The sequence below is a fragment of the Trichoplax adhaerens genome, genomic scaffold (genome assembly GCF_000150275.1).
Source record: "Trichoplax adhaerens TRIADscaffold_5 genomic scaffold, whole genome shotgun sequence".
Classification (NCBI taxonomy): domain Eukaryota; kingdom Metazoa; phylum Placozoa; class Uniplacotomia; order Trichoplacea; family Trichoplacidae; genus Trichoplax; species Trichoplax adhaerens.
In genome coordinates, this window is record NW_002060947.1 from 3,541,722 (window position 1) to 3,562,568 (window position 20,847).

Sequence of the window (20,847 nt, forward strand, 5' to 3'; positions counted from 1 at the left end):
TGTCGTCGTTATCATCGGTCCAAGCGAGCGTTCTTCTAAAACGAATAAGCAATCGTGATAGTACCGTAGTTATTCATGAATAACTGCTCTAAATCTACTATTCTAACTATAAACCTTGTTAAAAGTAGCAAACTACTTTCTTCTAACACTTTGTATTTCAAAATTTAATGATCATGAAATGAAGCGATTAATAAAGTATTTTTCGTCAGGAGTTGTTAGTTTTGTATAGTCATAAAATACTAATTATGATATCCTATGATGACTATCATAATCCGAAGTTCTTAGTCACTACATCTTTAGACTTTCGAAAGTAAGGAATTCTCAATCTTTAAGTTACTAACAAATGCCTATCTTCTTTAATGGATCATCCCCATATCGTACACTTACGCACGCTGTACTGTACACTATCAAACTCCTTGAAGGAATTAAAATTTACTTTCAGTCCTCTTATTAGTAACTAGACTCCTCATTATAATAACTGTTTAAACTGTATACAGATATTAGAATACTTTCTAATAAATTTCACTCTTCTATTTAATTTCGAGCATCTCATAAGGTTCATTTCTCCACTTTAAATAAATTACGTAACCAATAAACACGGATGGATCTATAAGTACATAAACCAAATCTGTATTTGATGCGAGATAAAACGGACAGTTAAAAAAAAAATATTAGTACTGATGAATGAATGACCGTAATTTAATAACGGTTCTACTTGCTGTAACCGCTTATAAAATCATGCTAATTTGTGCTCATGACTAGATTAAAATTGGATCGGCATGTAAAAATTCTCGTCGATTGATGGAACAAATCGGCTCTTTTAGACGTCATGACACGCTCTTGAATGATTGACCTTTTTAAAACATCGATACAATTCCACAAGGAGTAAGCTTGACTGAGATACTGCTCCTATGAAAACTATTGGCACTACATAATTGTGATAGATTTGATTTTTCACTACTAACTCGATCATAAATGAGTAAAAAATCTCTTGAGAGTTTTAATAAGTCCCTGGTAACGGCATCATTCGAAATTTTGGTGCGTACCAATATTTTATAACAAATACACAGCATGATGATAAATTTATGTGTTTTCTGCTTTCTAAAATAATGATTCCTGGTCTATTCTTGATCTTAAAGTTGCAATCACTATGGTAAATTACTTTCCTTACAGTTTTAAAGTCTACGGAATACTGCAATAACTACCAATCAAAGATCATCGAATTGTTCACTTATTGCAGTATACTTATTTTCAGTTATCGCTTACCGTTTTAGCCTGATCTTTAATATCTGCTGCAGGCTAATCAAACTCCTTGTTCAGTTTTTTGTGAATAACGTCGTATTAATTTCACGATCAAGTCAGATGAACTATCGAAAATTACTATCCACTACTGTACTTTTGTAGTAGGAGAAACCTCCTCATCTGTTATTGAAATCAATAAGTCATAATCGCCCCTTTATATTTGCAAGGCTAAATTATACAAAAAGACAATAGAAGTAGCCATTAGACTCGTAACAAGTAACTGCTGAAATAGTATAGTAGTTGTTACTAGGTAACACTTTAGCCATTGTAAGTCCAATAATAGACTGTTTGTATAATGGTTAATGAAGTAGTCAGATAAAATTGATTTAACGTCTCATTTAAATTCTTCTTGCATGTATTTCTACTGTTCTACGTGCAATTTCTGGATACCTCAGAGCTTGCAAGCTTACGGAGAGATCAATTTTTTAAAGCGTGGTAGTTACCAAGTATTCTTTCTAAGAGAAAATGTCTTGATTATATAAATTATTGAACGTTTTATCTCATTCCTTCGCTTCTCGATTTACCTGATATTTTGTGTTTACTGTTGTGCGATATCACAACAAAAAGATACCAAAAATAATTTCTAAATGTCATATGACTCGGGCATTTCTCAATTTACTTGTGATATCTTTCTTGATATTACAATATTCAATCATAACCATAACGTGTCTTAAAACCGGAACCAAATTTTTTAATATAATTACGATAATATTCCAACAACTAGGCTGGAATAAAAATTCTACAATATTTAGGCAAACTACGATAACCGGTAAATTTTTACTTGCATCTATTGTACAAGTATAAGTCACGTTCCTGGTTGAAATTCTTTGTCAAATAGACTATATATACGAATATCGTGCAAGCAATTGCTTTCCAGATTTTAGAGATATGATAAATTTGCAAATTGTGAAACTAGCAGAAACGATCTGATAAAAAAATATACCATTTGATCGTTGTAAACAATAGTTAGAATTTAGTAATGAATATTCTAATGGCTATCATGAAGGTAAAATAATGGCTACTTTTAGGAATACAAGTAAATATTAAAGACATAATAGTATATAATAACATTCAAACTAATAGTTTTACTGCATTACATTTTATCTACACCGTCAATGCCAAGTAAATGAAAAGATTTTTCCATAATCATAGCAGTTGCTTCACACAATATTAATCGATTCATATTAATCTTTAAAATTTCGCCCGTTTTCCTATCTTTCTCAATGCAATAGCAGGTATCATAGAATTCAGTAAAAGTACAAGATAACTCGTACATAAAATCGCATAGCGGATGTAACAATAAGTCATCTAAAATTTTCTCTAGAATCTCAGGAAATCGTAATATTAGTTTAGCTAATTTCCACTCTTTAGGATGATCAAATTCAATCGAAGCACTTTCAGCAACTTTCGTCAGTTCTGAAGAGCTAACATTAGCCAATCTTGCAATAGACCTATTAATATAGAGTCAATTACGAATTTATCACAAATGATGCTCACAAAAGATTTCATGCTATATCATTGCGATATAAAACCAGCGCGTGTAAGCATACTTACCTAATGCGGGTTAGAGCATATAACAGGTATACGGCCGTATTACCTTTGTCATCAAGCATCTGTAAGAGAGTTAGTAGCTGTTTGTAAAATTATGTGCGTAATAGTGGGAAAATATCATAAAAAAATACGACAGAGTTAATACCTTATCGAAGGAGAAAATATAGTCGCCTGTTCTGTTACGCGATAAATCAGCATATTTGATACACCCATAGGCGACAGCTTTAGCAGCAACTTCCAACTCTTCTTTCGATAAAACCTGCATCATCATTTAAACAATAAATTAAATAAATTTTTGTAAATTTTAATACATGCTATATGTGAAGGACATGCTGCAGTTATAAACTTTTAACCAAAAAACATGCCTCGAACCCACCTTATCTCTTCCTTTATCAATTAGCTTTGCTTTTGCTCTTCGAATTCCTTCATCTAATAGATCAACCAAGCGGACGGTATCAGTAGATCGAGTCTTAAATTTTTTCCTGATAAGTTGTATACAGGTATTAGGAATAGTCGAAGTGAGATCTATTATCAGTAATCTATCCGACTAACTTGTCTTCTCCTAAAACAACTCCAAAAGGAACATGAACTACGCGAACGTGTTTTCTGTTAACGTATCCAACAGCTTCGCTAGCTGAAAATATGATCTCGAAATGCAGGCCCTAGCATTAATAGACGCAAACTATCACTACACAAGTTTTTAAATAGTATCCTTCACAGTGACATACTAATAAAGTAACATGAGTATAAAAATCTGCGAACCTGTCCTCCATCAGTAATGTAAATCAGCCAATCTGCCTTTTCATCCATAACTCGTTGTCTCATCGCAGCCATATCGGAGGTATCATAAGTGAAGCCTCCATCTGATTTAACGATCGTTAATGGTACTTTTATATTAGGTACTTTCAATATTTTTCTTCCTTCATCAAGCTCAAGTAGACCTTTAAACGAATTGTAACCAAAGATCAGATGCTCACGAGTATATTGCAAAGTCATCGCCAAATAAACTGTCCATTATTACAATGTATCAGTTACCTCGTGTATCTAGATCTTTAACGACATCAATCATCATATCCTGATAAAAAGATTCACCACGATTGACTACTTTCACGCCAAGCCGCTGATAGATTTTTTCAAATTCTACGATAAATTCCAGATCAGGGATATACGAGTAAGTTACTTTTTAAACTTCAACGGTTATCAAATCAGATGTATTGATAGATTCCGAACAGTAAACCTATGATATTTGATAAAGATTTTAGGCCTACCGTTCTTTGATACATCACATATCATCTCCCACGCTTTAAAATAATCACTTTCACGGGCCTGTAGTTTCACAACAGCTTCATACGCTCTTTTTTTAAATACTGCATCTTCATCAAATCGCACTTTCGCAGCCTGTAAAATCAAGGGAATCGAAAATTTGTAATAAAAATAACGTAATGTAGTTGCTCAACTACGAAAGTCATATAAGGTGAATTATATATACAATATATGAAAACCTTATAGAAAGCCTGCAAGTCTGCGATTGGAGGTGATTGGTTTAAATATTTTGGGAAAGTGTCACGAAGATGAGCTATTAGCATTCCAAACTGGGTCCCCCAATCACCTAGGTGGCTGATTCTATATTTAAAATGAAGTTATCTCGTTTAGAGAATTTATTCTAATTAATGTACACAGATACATGACCATTACAAAATCAGTAGGCCAAAGTTAGTCTGTAAAATTACGCCTTACCGCACAACGTCATGTCCGACAAATTCCAACAGTCTAGAAATACTGTCCCCTATTATGGTAGATCTAAGATGTCCAACATGCATCTCTTTAGCAACATTTGGAGAAGAAAAATCGACAAGAACGCGCATTTTTCGATTCATGACCGGGGGTCTTACTCCATACATGATAATGTCGCTTAGTAACGATAAGATAAAATGCTTCTTGATAGTGATATTGATAAAACCAGGTCCAGCTATTTCAGTCTATTACGAAAAGAGATTTTTATCGTTTAAAATTTTGGGTTTTATTGTACAATATAAACACCTTTACACAAGTCTTATAGTCATATCAAAATCAAAATTATTCAACGATTGAAATAATTTAATATAAAGTGGTACCTTTTCCAATACGTCATTCGCTGGGAGATGCTGAATAATCTGTTCAGCAACACTACGTGGAGATAAAGATTTACCGTTTTCTTTCAACACCTGAAAGTTGGACATGTTAATTAGATGCGATTTAAGCTAAAATTATACTATTAATGGGATTGTATGAGCAAGACTACATTCTAATTTCACCTTTGAAAGGATCATAGCATTATTGCATTGGTAATCTCCAAATCTTTCTTGAGTAGAAGAGTGTACGATTGCAGAAATCGATACATCTGGAAATGCTTTTACGATTGCCTGTTCAAAAATTCCTTGTACGACCTTTTGAATATTTGGCATAGCTTTACGCTTTGAAGCTTGCAGAGCTTCCTCTTCCTTTTTGATACTCTATTTTATGTTACAAATCAGAGATTTAAAAGCGCAATTCCAACTGCGAAGTTTGACACTCGTTAAAACACGGTAAGCACAAGATGTAATGATTAGTAATGCAAGGGATTTAAAATCTGGGAACAAGGTATGCCATCCGAAGCTGCCATTGAGCACAGCTTATAAACCATTATATAGCAGTTATCATGACCACTTTACAGAGTACTATAGATCAAACGGTAACACACCAATAGATCATAATAGTACGAGTCTTACTCTGTATTACAGTCTGTCTATAGTAAATTTCTTTACTTGCATTTGAGTAAAATTAAAAATTAAATAAATTTTGCTATAGCAGTACTATTAGATTACAACGATATAAACAAATTTTTATTATTGTTATCCCTCATATTCTAATATTATATTGCACGACAATCAGAAGTTGGCCTGATCCGAATCACAATTATATAATTAAGTCAAGATTTTTATTCAATTGAATACGAAGAGATAGCATATATTATTTCAACTGCTAGATAATTACCAGATTCAAATGATAAATTCGATATCTTAATCTGTCATTCTGAGATTTTAGATCATTCACAATCATATCTGTAGCTTTGCCTTGGCTGCTTGGATCCGCATCCTTTTCCAACTGCTGGATTAACTTTTTTAATTCTTCGATTTCTGCTTCCTAAGATAGTTACAAGCATCAATTGTTATAATGGTTGACAATAGTTAGGCACTGTAATGTGACCCTTTTAAATTTAAATTTAGAGTTACAACTAATTAGCTTATTCTCATGTACCTATTACCGTATAATAAGTATAACATAAATACGACATGGTACGTATTTTCAAATAGGTACAGGCGGAACTAAAGGAATGACCTATTTGACCGTTGCTTTCATAAGATATATCCGAAAAATCACTACAGTATAAAGTGTATAACCATCTTTACTTACTGTAAAATATGCTGCGCTTTTGTTCAGCAAAGTGTACGAAAAACCTATACTAAGATGGTTTGCCAAAAATCTAGCAGTATACGTAATTAACTACCTGTAACTGTAAAAAGCTAAGAATTGGCCAATAACTATACTATACAAATATACGGCCTTTCATAGTTTAATGATGAGAAACGCAAGACAGCTTTACTGTAGCACTTTACTTTATCCGATAAAGAAATGAAGATTTTCATACTGTCTGATATTACTCATCAATAAAAGGTGAAGTTGTCCATACTGTGCTGAATCGGATAAAGGTTTAGAAAAGTTTGGCATTACACGAGAGCAAATTTCGTAAATTTCTATTCTTACAGATTCAATTCCCCTTTTTTTTATCTCTATGGTTAATTTATAATCTACAGTACATAACTGTACAAGTCTATCATTTACAGTGCAGTAAACTGGCAACATCCCTAATGGTGAATAAAACTCGCTAATAAAGCTGTATTGATGATTCAAGAAGCTAACGAGTTTTCAAAGCCACACAACAGTGTTGATTTACTACAGTACTGTTGGCAATTTCCTACTGGCAATAGGCAGAGATTCCAGATTTAGTCCTTCATACGGCATACAGTTCTATTATATCATCTATTTACATGCACAGTATAGTGCGTATATTGAAAATGTTCTAACCGTGTTGGACGTCCTTTTAAGTAGATCTTCCATTCTCTTCCTCATGCGCTAATTTACCGGGATGTCAAGGGAAAGTGAAGGGTCAACACGTTGTGGCTTAGTATGGATTATGCCACTACTATTAAAAGACCGTGATTACAGTCATTCATAGACCTCTCAGAAACGATCGTACCGTACAGTATTATTGCCCATTTATCTACAGTACTAATCAGGTACACGTTGCGACTTAGTACTGTACTGTATGGATTACGCCACCACTAAAAGACCGTGATTACAGTCATTCATGGACCTCTCAGAAACGATCGTACAGTACAAGTGTACAGTACAGTACAGTACTGTACTGTACTAATCAGGTACAGTACACGTTGCGACTTAGTATGAATTAGCCACCACTAATAAAAGACCGTGATTGCAGTCATTCAGGGACCTCTCAGAAACGATCATACAGTACAGTACTGTACACTCACAATGCACAGTACTTTATACTGTAGACAACGTACTGTACAGTGTACTGTACTGTACAGTACACTACATTTACTGTATATTATTATTTATTAATACACTGTATTATTGCCCATTTATCTGTACTAATCAGGTACCTGATAAATCATGATGATAATGCGTACAGTACTGAACACTAACGTACTACAACTAGAAGTAGAACCGTAATACAGTAGGTCACAATCTATTATACTGTGTACAGTACATCGATTGAGAATCCTTTCTCTGTGTAGCAGCATCTCTCTCTCTCTAATGAACCTTGAACCTGACGGACTTAGAGTAATAAAGTTCTCCTCTCTGAAACAGCTTTCTCTCGTCTCAGTCTAGAACTAGAGACATACTGTAGCTTAGCAGCAGTTTATAGCTAATTTGGATGCGAATAGTGGACAGTATTGTACACTTAAATGTACAGTACAGTACAGGAGAGTGTACCGCTGCCAACATACAGTACAGTATTCAAACTTGATGTTTCAACATCTCAAACCATGGCTTTTACTTACTAGAATTCATACACAAAATTTGGGCAATTCTATCAACATTTTATTCCGTAGCTCAAGTTTTAGATATCAACGAGCGACGGCAAAGTTAGCCGTGAATTTTTAACTCTAAATAAATAAATTCCATCGCGCGTATTCCAGCCATACATCATCCCTACCTCAGCAACGGTAATCTGCGATTACAGTAAATTGCAGATAGTTTTCAGACGACGCGGTAAACATGACGTAAAACATGCAGATAATGCGCTCCATCATGAACTGCTAAGATCTTTCAGTAATCTACGTTGTCTCAACTCCATAATTCATGTAATCAAGTGATCGAACCCGAGATTTATGTAAAACTGCCGCTGTAGGAAAATTCCTTTGTATAGTAATAACTTATTTATTGAGATCTTGGTCTATCATGACCCTTGTTAGTTTAATAATTATAATTATATACGTGTATAATTATCGTTGCTAGACAAAATACTCGTTCAATGGAACGATAAACTCGGCATTACAACTGCTTTTAACCCTATATGATTTAAATAAACTTGCATTGCTGATAATTAATAAAGAAAATTAATGTGCTAAATTACTGCAGTACTCGTTTATATATACAAATTTACTCTTACATACAGTACAGGTATAGTGATTACAATATAAATAATAAATAATGATAACTAGGCCATCAGAGCTTCTCTATTTTAGTTATTGTTAATAGCGCTACATAACTGGTATAAGGTAGTAAGGTAACAGTCTCTCATACGAGGATGTATATGAGCGCATACGATAGCAATGACTCAGGCTAGTTACAGCTGAAATCGCAGTTAAATATTAAACCATTAATCAGATATTCTATCTTTTGTTAGAATAAATTCAGAGTAACATTGGCCAAACTATTATGATGAATTGTATGACCATTGAAAGCCAGAACTAAACGATAAATAGTCACACTTGTTCCAGTGATACCACATAAGCAGCCCAAAATGATAATAATAATGTCTTTCAAGATCATCCATTTGGAAACAGGAGGACAATACGAATAATGTGTTCCAATCTCGATCAAAGCAGGGAAAACCAGGCACGCCATGCTGCCCAAAAAAGCTCCAATTAATGAAATAAATAAACCAAGCTTAGGAACTGCAATCGCTAGAGCAGCTAATTAGATTGATATAACCACGTTAATATCATTGATACATATTAAATTATCACTCTCGTATCTCGTACAGCACACTGTACTGCTGCTATAAGAGCTACTACTGTGCTTATGCTTAAGATCCTAAAATTAATAAAAACTAAGAACTACACTATTTACCTGTTACTATGACCATTATAGTTCGATATGCTAGATCAATTGATCCTTTTTTGATCTCACCAGCCTCAGCTAATGCATTACGTGACAAGTGTGTCAAAACCAGGTTCGCTGGGACGTAAAATTGCAGCAAATATGAGAGGAAGATGCTTATAGCATACAGACCACGAACACTTAGATATAGACTGAAATAAGCGGATAAATAAAATCATCAGATCCCTTTTGAGCAGTTATTTCGCAATGTGGGATTTACATTTGTTTGATAATTTGTCTTGGGAGTTGAAATGTATAATAAACACTATAGCAAAGCTAACAGGGAATAGAGTTAATATATTTAGAATAATTATACTAAAAGATCTAAGGCGATAAACAAACATAACACCAAAGTAGGAGTTGAATGCCATTCTGAGTTTAATAACAATTTTGGAAAAATGAAAAATATAGACTTATCAAAATTTTAGTCGGATGAAATACCGTATTATGTAATTCACTTACGGTGTTTTTGGTAAATTAAGTGTAATGCTACCCAGACTATAAGAGCCGTAACGAAGATAACCCCCAACAGCCATCAACATGTAGCAGATTGTAATAAAAGTCTGTGCTGCCCATAAAACTTTACTAAAATTCTTAGGCTTTTTCATCCTATTTTCTAGTGGAAGAACCTACAACAGAAGCAGTTATGTCTATAAACTCATAAAGTGACTCCATATTTATTACTAATTACGACAATCTACAACGAAATGTCTACTAAAGGGCTAGAATAATAAAAATCATAGTTCTATCCACTATAAAAAGATATTACTCACAGCACATATGCCTTCAAAAGCAAAAATGATACTTCCAAACGATAGGGGAATAGCATCAAGTGATGCAATTAGTGGTAGCTTTTCTATATGATGAATGCCTTGAAATATATACTGGTAAATAATGATTAAACCAGTAACCAAGCAAATATTTGCGAAAAATGACATGTAAGACAGGATGTCCAGTGAGCGGATGTAACTGAAAACTATAAGGGGAGGCACCAGTAGCAGCATCCATATTTTTACATCAAAATGACCAACTAACTATTATATAAAGAATAGAGCGATTTAAAATTGAATGCCTCCCGCACATACACCAAGTCACTTACTAACACATGTACTAAAGAGATCACATATAGGTAAACTACATTGAAATATCACATGGTAACATAAATCAATGAGATTTTTACAGAGTCAAATGTTGTTACATAAAATTTTTATTTACCTGCTTAAGATTTTCAGCCATAAAGAGTATATATGTTGCGCAAAAGCCATACTGCATCATCCAAATTACACAATTGACAAATTTTCTATCATTTGCGGACGTTTTCAAAATAGAAATTATAAGTTTAAAACTTTTCAAGTACAGTCCTACTTTCAAACCGTAGTCACAAATAATTTTTAAAGCATTTTCCTTTTGGCGTATAATAAAACAGCCTAAATATTAATAAATTTAAACGCGATACCTATTTATAAAAAAATGATCTAGTCTACAAATTAATTATTATAATACAGCTTGACTGTTCGTGCGTTTAACTTTTGACGCAAGCTTACTGGATTATTTTAAAGTATTTTGCACAGTAATTTACTCTCACAATGATTTTAACATTAAACACCTCTAGAAAGCCTTGACTCATTAACTCATCCGGAATGATTTTATGATAACTGATATAAGATACCGCAGTAAATAAAAAATTACTACAAAAAGGTTAAACTAGAATCATAGTGTTGTGTACTTTACCAGTAGCGCACTTTATCAACTCTATAATCATTTTGCTATGTAATGCATTCCAACACTCTTAACTAAAAAAGCCATAAGCCTACTTTGTCTTGAAAAATCTATATTTCTTTATACTATGGACTGTTTACAAGAATTATCTCAACGCAGTTAACAAATTATTGTAATGTAGTATAGTATAATGTAATACATGGTAATCGACTGTTTAACGACAGCATGTTACCTTATAGAATGGATTTTATCATGCCAATATTTTAAACTAACCTAGCATAAAAAGATTTCTTTGGAAAAATTTTAATAATGCTAAATTCAGCAGTTTTTCCGTAATCAACAGATGGTGCCTTAACACTAAATAGGAAAAACGACCGTTTCATAAGTTTAGTTGATATCATCAAAGGCACACTACCGCTTATGTAAATGTATGATTGTTATTATTATAAACCGTTAGTAAGATTTAAAATGATAAATTAGATAATATTTACTACACTCATATATATTCTTTGAAATACAGTAATACGACTGTATTTATGAAGGAGCATGTTTAGATAAATGTTCGATATAAGACTTACTTTTTGCTGATGATTTGACTACTTGTAACCAACATATGCATACAATGAGTGGATAAGACAGCCATAAACAAAAGGAGAATTGGTCCAAACTAGAAAAGCGGAAATACAGTACTGTAAGTAATATGGATACAGTGCATACGCTATACTGTATAGTGTACAATATCTGCAGTATTGTTCATTGTATTAATTTCCCATCACACAGGTTTACAGCGTAGTGGTCAATCGTAGTGTGTTGCTTAATGATAAATTATAAATCAGGCGACTATACACTGTATACAGTAATGAAGATAAAGTATAAAATTCTTGCAATCAAGATCGTAATGACAAGTGTAGAGAAAGCACAGTACAAGAACGCACCATATCAATTTACAGTGTACAGTATTACGGACATAAAAAGGAGAAAAATCAAAATAGTTATACGAATATACCGTATAGCGATATGCTTTCAAGGGATTTTCATTCTATCATATAACTAACTACAACAGTATGCTATGCTATTCGAAAATCTGACATTTGTCAAAAAGTTGTAAATCACAAATTTACAGCGAGTACTGCGGTCTAAGGTAATGTTCTGTACTGTACGTATGAGTATACAGTACTTACCAATAACCCGGAGTTTTTCATAGCAAACGGAAGACCCAATATACCGGTTCCGAGATTGACTTTTACTAAAGTCATAAATCCTTCCCAATCTCTAATTATATTAGGATTAAAATATGGCAATTACAGTCAGGTAATTTTTAATATTGTGTTGTTACAGTGCTATTAAGATAGTTACTATTATAATAATTACATCATATAATGTATGGGAAAACAATACTTTTACAGTAACGGAAAGTGAGATCTTTTTTAATGGACAATAATTTCGTATGAAGGAAACATATAATGCAGCGCAATCATTTCATCTTTTCAAAATTAAAAATGCTATTTCACATCAAAGATATATGGTGTATGGAACGAAGAGAAAATCAGTTCTAGCGTACTAATTTTGAAGGGTAATAAGAAAAATATTATAGCCAATTCCAATTTAAAACCGAGACTGTCAAGTGGTAAACGTAAAGTAGAGAGAGCTAGTGTAAAAACGGCGGTGTTTCGTATCAAGCTTTAATATTTTAACTTTTCTTTGATTTTATATACTGTACACTGTACAGTACTCGTATATCGACGAAACAATAAAATAGACATACTGACCTTAATAATTTGCCTTCATGAACGGTGTCAGTTCGTTCGTCTTCCGGCAGTAATTCTTCGCATTCTTCAGAGTTGATCTCTGAACCATATCCAACGTTATCCACTGGGTTTAATAAAGGTTTACCTAACTTGTTATCATCATTCATTTCGATAGTATCGAATGCCTTGCTAATACGTGTACAAGCACCATTAAATGATATGTGAACAAATACCAATTTATTACTTCAAACCGCGAAGTTTCGACTGCAAATTTTATCGCTAAAATTGAAGATGCGGGTTACACCCGTATTCTCACGATTAAACTAAGAATTTGAAGCCAAAAACTGTAAAGCAGCAGTGTAAAATGCTAATGAGATACAGTCCATAGATTTAACGATCACGATCATTAAACATAAACCAGAAGCGGATAAAATCCCTAAACTGCATCTAATCCACTTTAATTAATATCACTGTGTTATATATGGTGATACAATACAATATCTGTAATATGATTGATTGAAACTTGTGACATGTGACCCACAGCTAGTAAGATGTCGCGTATTGTGGTATCCAAGATGATTGATAGCTTGTCCTCCTTTTTAAACTTTCATTTGCGAAATCGAATCAGTTTATGAACCTAGCAGTAATACTTGATGCAGCATGTTTATGATCGCAAACATAGAGGATTATTAACTCTATTCCAGTACTGGGAGACTATGATAATAAAGTGTAGGTAATAGCAAGATTAATTTACTGGTTAATAGACGCACGTAGTAAATTTAGTTTACGGACGATGCCAAAGGCCACCCCTTGATGAGTGATAAATATCTATAAATAATTTAATTTAATTTAATACTCAGGAGACCCTAAATTAGAGTCGCTAGTAGAAAAGGCTTATAGTTGGCCCATACATGGACTACAAGAAATATTTGTAGTCTATGGTCCACGGTAAGGTACTGTAATCTATCCAGATCTTTTACACAGCATGGTCAGCGTGGTATATAGAGTACCGTTACAACCAGTCAATAACGAACTAACGCTACTCACTGGTAATACTGTCAACAAAGACAATAAGCAGACAGCGTACACGCCCAAAATATCAGTTTGCGAACTGTGATTGTATTTACTGAAAAATAAATGGCAATCAACGATGTAGTACATCGTAATTCTTGAGCTAATACGGACAGGAAAATAGAAAGTTGTATGTGTCGTTGTTATGTATTATATTGTGACACTAGGTCAATAATACTTGACAGAGTTAAACACGTTAAAGTAGCTTTAAACACAAAATCACTTTATTCTCGATTGCCTTCCCATAAATTACTTATGATAAGTATACTGCATCAGAGTCATATGCATAACAAGTCTTATACATAACATACGTGGTTAAAAATTAGCGTGAAAATATCAAAGCTGGCTGCATCTACCTGTATTCATTTTAAGGTTTTGATTGAAAACCTACTTTTATGCGTGTGTCACCTACAATTTGGAATTCAAATCTAACGTAAAGTGTACTAGCACAATATGCTATCACTTCGCTGACAGAGACGTTGGTACTTTGTACAGTATGCAGTTTTATATAGCAGCTAAGGTAGATAATCAAGTTAGATAATCGATACAGGATAGCAGAAGAGGTAATAAATTAGTTAAGCGTAGTAATATCCGCAGTTATAACGTAAACTACCCCGTTAATTTAATATATTTTATCAGATCTAAATTTATGCAACGTACACGATCGTATTAGATACTATAGAACATAACGTAAAAAATAAAATAGCTAGTATCGCATACTCACACAAATCGCTACTGCATAGTATATAAGTTTACAGTAATATATAACAACCAGGATCAGAAAACATTTCTTTGTATTTTTACCAAAATTTTTTGGTAGCCTTGTAATTACGAGTAATGATTTTATGCTAAATACAGTACTAATCTTTAAGTCAATTGTGAATTTTGCGCCGGCATCACCGTGCTGCTTCTCATTTTTATATTACCAACAATAAAGTCGAAAGCATCTTAAATGAGAAAAGGAAAATCTTCCATTCTGCTTAATAAGCTATTCGCATATGAAAGCAAGAACTTTTACATGTAAAAAGTCCGCGATTACATATTAAATCACTTAAAACTACACACTCTTATGTCAGATATACGACTAATGTTATTTTATATGATGTAATGTATTAGTAATTGTCATATCTAATGACACGTATTTTACTAGCGTGGAGAAGATATGTTATTGTAATGTTCAACTCATTAAATTACACATTAATACAATATTACAACAGATTATACTGTGATTATATCGCTGCTACTACAGCTTATCACCATTATTAGATTATTTCTAGTTTAAACTAGGCGCTGAAAGATAATATTACATTAAATAACCGTTATCAAATACTTTGAGAGTTAACCCTAATTCACATAACTTATAATTATATTAAAATTAAATTATTGCCAATTCATGAATCACGATACAAATTTTCAGTGAATTATTTAATGATGGTAAACAGTTGTTTTTATGAAAGAATTATCTGCAAAAAGCAATGATAAAAATACGCGTACGGGAATATAGGTGCAACGGATTAAAGGTGAGAATACGCATAGTAGTAATGGGCAGTAGGAACTCCAAAAGATACTATAGGAGCTAGTTTACATTATAAGTGAAGATCACTGCACGTAGTGCGAGAGAGGTGAGAAACAGAAAACACGCTATGGTATAAGCGTATATAAAGAGCTACTAAGATCTTCTAGTAGCCTATGGCTGTGTATATATTTATTCAACCAAGTAACCTACCAATCCGCAAAATAGACTTAATAGAGTGACAAAATTACCTTTTAACATTCACTTAGAATTGCATAAATAGAGAGTAATAATATGCTCGTAAATAGATAATTCCAACATTATCCGTATATACAGCAAAGAAAAAGAGTTAAAATCATAAATAGTGAATACTAGGCCGTCAGTATTACCTCATTTTTGCCATTATTAATTACAGCAATCAGAAAGTACTCTATATAATAGATTGTACAATAACAGTATCTCATACAAAGATGCATATAGAATCGAAACGATCTGTATACTGCTGTCGCCATAGTCGCAGTTAAATATTAAACCTTCAATCAGAAATTATATCTTGGTTATCAGAGTTTCAGTTCTGCGTAACGTTGGCAAAACCATGTTGATGATTTGTATGATTTCCGAAAGCGAGAACTAATTGATATACAGATAGCCCCGTTCCAGCGACGCAACATAAGCAACCAAAAATGCCAATAATAATATCTTTCGCAAGTATCCAATAGGAAATAGAAGAACGGTACGAGTAATCCGTTCCAATCTTAATTATAGCAGGAAAAATTATACACAACATACTGCCTAAGAATGCTCCCAGTAATGAAATAACTAGACCCAGCTTAGGAACTGCAATGGCCATAGCCGCTGAAAAAATATATACGAAACCATATTAATGTGAATTTACTCGCTAAAATTTTGATACTGAATTCATTGGCACTTCATAATAGCCGGGCGAGTATTGCTAATGTGATATTCTATGCAGTAATTAAAGTAATTACCGGTACCTCACAGAGTATATCGTGCACATATAATGTACCGCTAAAGTAGGATATTCTAAAGCTGTTTTATGCTTAAGATCTTATCGATTATAGAATCAAATTCAGAAATGCTCGTATGCTATTTACCTGTTACAATAACCATTAGAGTTCGATATGCTAGATCAATTGATGCTATTTTGATCTCGCTAGCTTCAGCTAATACAGTACGTTTCCAATATGTTATAAGGAGATTTGTTGGGACGTAGAATTGTAGTAGGTATGAGAAAAAAATACTGGTGGCATATAAACCCCGAACGCTCAGATATAGACTAAAAAATAGACAGAGAAATTGTTAGCATGATCATTCTTAAGCATCTACTTCATAAAGAAAAGTTGATTGCTGTTAAAAAACGATTTTTTTGCAATTAAGATATTCAAATATACTACCATGGTACAGTAAAACAAAGATTAGAAGTAACAATTCTATACTGATAACTTTGATACATGTACGATAATAAATAAAGACAGTAGTAATTTAGAGGTTGGATAGGTAATATAACCAAACTAATGATAAGTAATTTTAGAAAAATGAAGAATGCAAAGTGCGAACTTTTATAAAAATTTTCCCAGATGAAATACTGTCTTTGCAATTTACTTACGGTGTTCTTGGTAAATTAAGTGTAATGCTGCCCTTACTGTGGGAGCCGTAACGAAGATAACCTCCTACAGCCATCAACATGTAGCAGGTTGCTGTAAAAATCTGCGCTGCCCACAAAATTTTACCAAAATTTTGTGGCTTTTTCATTCTATTTTCTAGTGGAAGAACCTATGACAGAAACAATTCTGTCTATAAACTCATAAACAGGTTTCATGTTTACGTTACTTTTATCTAATCCGTATTGGAAAGTATCTGTAGAAGAGCTAGGACAATAAATATTATAATTCCATCTACAATAAAGAATAATACTCACCATACATATGCCTTCAAAAGCAAAAATGATAGCTCCAATCGACAAAGGAATAACATTAGGGGATGCAATTAATGGTAGCTTTTCTATATGATGGATACCTTGAAAGATGTACTGGTAAATAATGATTAAACCAATGACCAAGCAAATATTTGCGAAAAATGAAAAATAAGCCAGGATATCTAGTGAGCGGATGTAACTGAAAATTATAAGTGGAGGTACCAGTAGCAATATCCATATTCTTACGTCAAAATGACCAATTAACTAATTGTATAAAGAAATATATGATTGACTCAAGTTAAATGGTTCCTATACATGGAGTACATACAATATATCAGGTCTAACGTTAAAACTTTCGATATACTCTGACTTATCAACTTTACCAATCTTTTGTTTTATAACATTACATGATATTGTAAACCTATGGGATTGTTACTTAATTGAAGGCTGTTAAGTAAAATCTTTTTATACCTGTTTAAGATTTTCTGCAATGAAAAGTATATACGTGGTGGAAAAACTGTACTGTAGCAACCATATAGCACAGTTAACGAGTTTTCTATTAGGAAAGTTATAAAATAAGCATTGTAGGCTTAAAATTAGGTGGATATACGTAGTTCTACTTTTAAGTCATAGTTATAAAACTTTTATAAGGCATTATTAGTTAACTGCGTGACAATCCAAGTATTAGTTAAAATGAACATGATATTTATCTATAAATTTTATCAAAATTTACGCGAAAATTTCCATAAATACAGCATGATCATTCGATATCTTTATTATAATTATCAAGACTGGCAAAAATTTTTAGAGTACCTCACTCAATAAGTCATTTCCTTCATAATAGCTTTAGTAATGAACAGTTTGGAAAACCTTATGTAACTCGCTAACTTATCTCCGGTGAATAATATTTACATATCATCGATATAAGGTAATAGTAAAGAATGTTTTTAAAATGATTAAACTAGAATTTTTATTTACTTTGCAAACAGTACTTTCGACATTATAGCAATTTTATAGAATTATGATTTAAGCTCCTTAATATCTCTTTATTTAAAAATATCATAAAGTGTGTTTTAAAATCCTTAGCGCACAAAAAAGTCGGATTTTTATATTATGTAAAATTTGCGTCTTTCACTTTTAAAATGTTAGTTCAGATTGCAATTCTAAACATATAATAGTTTACAATTTAAATAATTCAGTAAAAGAAATACTATAATGTCCAGCTTTGCAGAAAGTATAAGATGCTATAAAACTGCGTTTATTATAATAACATTCTTAACTAACCTAAAATATTGGGATTTCTTTGGAAAAACCTTATCGATACTTAATTCAGCAGTTTTTCCATAATCGGCACATGGAGTCTTGATACTGAATTAGGTAAAATTATTGCATTAGTGGATAAATTACGTTCAATGATGTGGTTGTAGATGCATCATAATTATTTAAATTTTAAATAAGATCCAAAATGATAAACATTTAATATTTTCTGCCGCCATTTATATGCAGTAATAGTGTAATATTTGTAAATAAGCAATTGAATATGTTTAAATAAAGATTTTTAATGTAAAGACTTACTGTTTGCTGATAATTTGGCTACTAAGAACCAAGATATGCATGCAATGAGTGGATGTGATGGCCATAATCAGAAGGAGTGAAGGTCCAAACTAAAACACAAGAGAACATTTGTAGCATAGATCGTCAAGCAATGCTAGTGATGTGCTATTAATCTAATCTGAAATTAAACGTATATGTTACATTGGATGAGATATAAACAGGAAAATACTATATTGCCGTCAAGATTTACATTACCACAACAAAGATCAGTGAACTGAATATTTAAGCTTTTATCAAATATTGAATGCGATATCATAGATTTCAGGATAGAAGTTTGGAACTCATATATTAAAACATCAAAGAATTTGTAGTTTATTACTTTACTATAGGATTGAATGTGGTTGAATTAATTTTCAGCTAGAATTTAAATCGACAGGAAGCCGAAAAGGGGAAATTCGTTGTATATTAGTGATATTACCATCAATAGTGGTGACTGGTAGTATTCCTTATAATGAAAAATAATATTTTATTTGTCGTCGTAAATATTTTGTATGAAAGTCATATCATTCGATTCCAATGTAGCGTTATATATGATGATATCGAAATTAACTTTTATTGCATAAAACTTAACCGTTGGACAGATTTAGCAAATGCTCAGTAACAGTGGCAACACTCATAATTTAACAAATTATGCAATCGACTGGCGGATATTTTAATATCGATTATTGAATGCCTAAATAATAATGTGCTAATATACAGTATTGATAATCATGGATAGTACTGGTAAAATATGTATTACTTAACATTATCTGTTAAAGAAATTCATAAATTTAGCATTATGAATGAACTAACTACAACAATAAATTGATTACTATAAAAATTTAATCTATTTATACGCGATGCGATGGTATAACTGTCTAGTTAAAATAAAAAAAATTCGGTATTGGTAAATTAAATCGTATGTATTATTGGATGCACTGCAATAGGGAGCAAAGCAATTTGATCGCACCATCTTTACAGCTAATACTATATCTTATATTCAACTGGTTGCATCACTGTCAATCAATTATGCTGCTGTAGATAATCTATAGACAGCTTAATAATTTGTCAGTTATTATACTATTATGGAAGATAGGGCGACAGGTCCTTAGTGGTTACTATATGTATCGTGAAGGTGTTATCGGGTAAAATTATCATAACCAAGGAATAAAATGAGGAACTATTTCAGTGAATAGTATTTGTGTAGGTTTATCAATTAAACTATGTATCGCGGTGAAAAATATAAGTAAGATAAATAAGTTTATCGCAGTACCACAGCTCTGTACACAAACTACCGCATTTTTAGTTATACTAATGTCGTATAATGCTCAGTAATGTATATTACTTAAAACGGAAAAGCAAAGATTCGCATACAATGTTGTAGAATAGTAAGAAAGAGAAATATACCACTAATCCGGCGTGTTTCATAGCATAGGGCAGAGCCAATATACCGGTTCCGATATTGCCTTTTACCATACTCACAAATCCTTCCCAATCCCTAATAGAATATATATGTACAATAGATAGCGGGATTAACTATGGCAATCGCAGCAATCGTTATATATATATTACTTAATATTTTGATGTTACTATAACGGTTATTGTAATAATAGTTAACAATATCATACAAGATATAGAAGAATCACATATTATAATTTTTTATTTTACAATAACAGAAAGAGGGATTTTACGATTTACGTGCGCTACGATTACAGGAACAAATAATACAACAAGACAATTTTATTTACTGAAAAACCGTATTATATTAGAGTCCTTGCGCTTCTATTAAAATGTGGCATAGATAATATAGAGACAAAGTTAGTCTTATAGTCTATATGTTACGATAAATTGAACGATAGCACTACAACATTGCAACTAATTTCGTTGTTAATACTGCATTAACAAGTAGAGTTTGGCCGTAGTTCACTATATGATAGCAGTTAATTTGAGAAGCAAAGAACGAAACAACAGCGTTTGTAATCTTC

The 20,847-nt window shown here is 32.4% G+C and overlaps 3 protein-coding genes across 3 annotated transcripts; all 3 read right to left on the reverse strand.

Moving 5' to 3' along the window:
• Nucleotides 1-2,395: 2,395 nt before the first annotated feature.
• TRIADDRAFT_56467 (uncharacterized protein) lies at nt 2,396-7,002 on the reverse strand (the record flags this gene model as incomplete). Its single annotated transcript, XM_002112843.1, has 14 exons — nt 2,396-2,753; nt 2,857-2,915; nt 2,999-3,112; nt 3,230-3,335; nt 3,406-3,515; nt 3,616-3,794; nt 3,889-3,993; nt 4,122-4,251; nt 4,356-4,476; nt 4,591-4,832; nt 4,968-5,057; nt 5,148-5,345; nt 5,866-6,015; nt 6,958-7,002. The coding sequence occupies 14 exons, from the start codon at nt 7,000-7,002 to the stop codon at nt 2,396-2,398; spliced, it is 2,007 nt and encodes a 668-aa protein (XP_002112879.1).
• A 1,800-nt stretch (nt 7,003-8,802) lies between these two features.
• Nucleotides 8,803-12,916, reverse strand: TRIADDRAFT_56468 (uncharacterized protein; the record flags this gene model as incomplete). Its single annotated transcript, XM_002112844.1, has 9 exons — nt 8,803-9,095; nt 9,253-9,434; nt 9,745-9,911; nt 10,056-10,316; nt 10,498-10,582; nt 11,275-11,358; nt 11,580-11,668; nt 12,183-12,273; nt 12,771-12,916. The coding sequence occupies 9 exons, from the start codon at nt 12,914-12,916 to the stop codon at nt 8,803-8,805; spliced, it is 1,398 nt and encodes a 465-aa protein (XP_002112880.1).
• A 2,808-nt stretch (nt 12,917-15,724) lies between these two features.
• On the reverse strand, nt 15,725-20,356 carry TRIADDRAFT_36005 (expressed hypothetical protein). Its single transcript, XM_002112845.1, has 9 exons — nt 20,270-20,356; nt 18,845-18,933; nt 18,554-18,637; nt 17,741-17,825; nt 17,585-17,632; nt 17,273-17,533; nt 16,961-17,127; nt 16,449-16,630; nt 15,725-16,188 (listed from the first exon to the last, which is right to left on the reverse strand). Exons 1-9 carry the CDS (start codon nt 20,336-20,338, stop codon nt 15,902-15,904), a joined length of 1,272 nt encoding a protein of 423 aa, XP_002112881.1. The 5' UTR covers nt 20,339-20,356; the 3' UTR covers nt 15,725-15,901.
• Nucleotides 20,357-20,847: the final 491 nt, after the last annotated feature.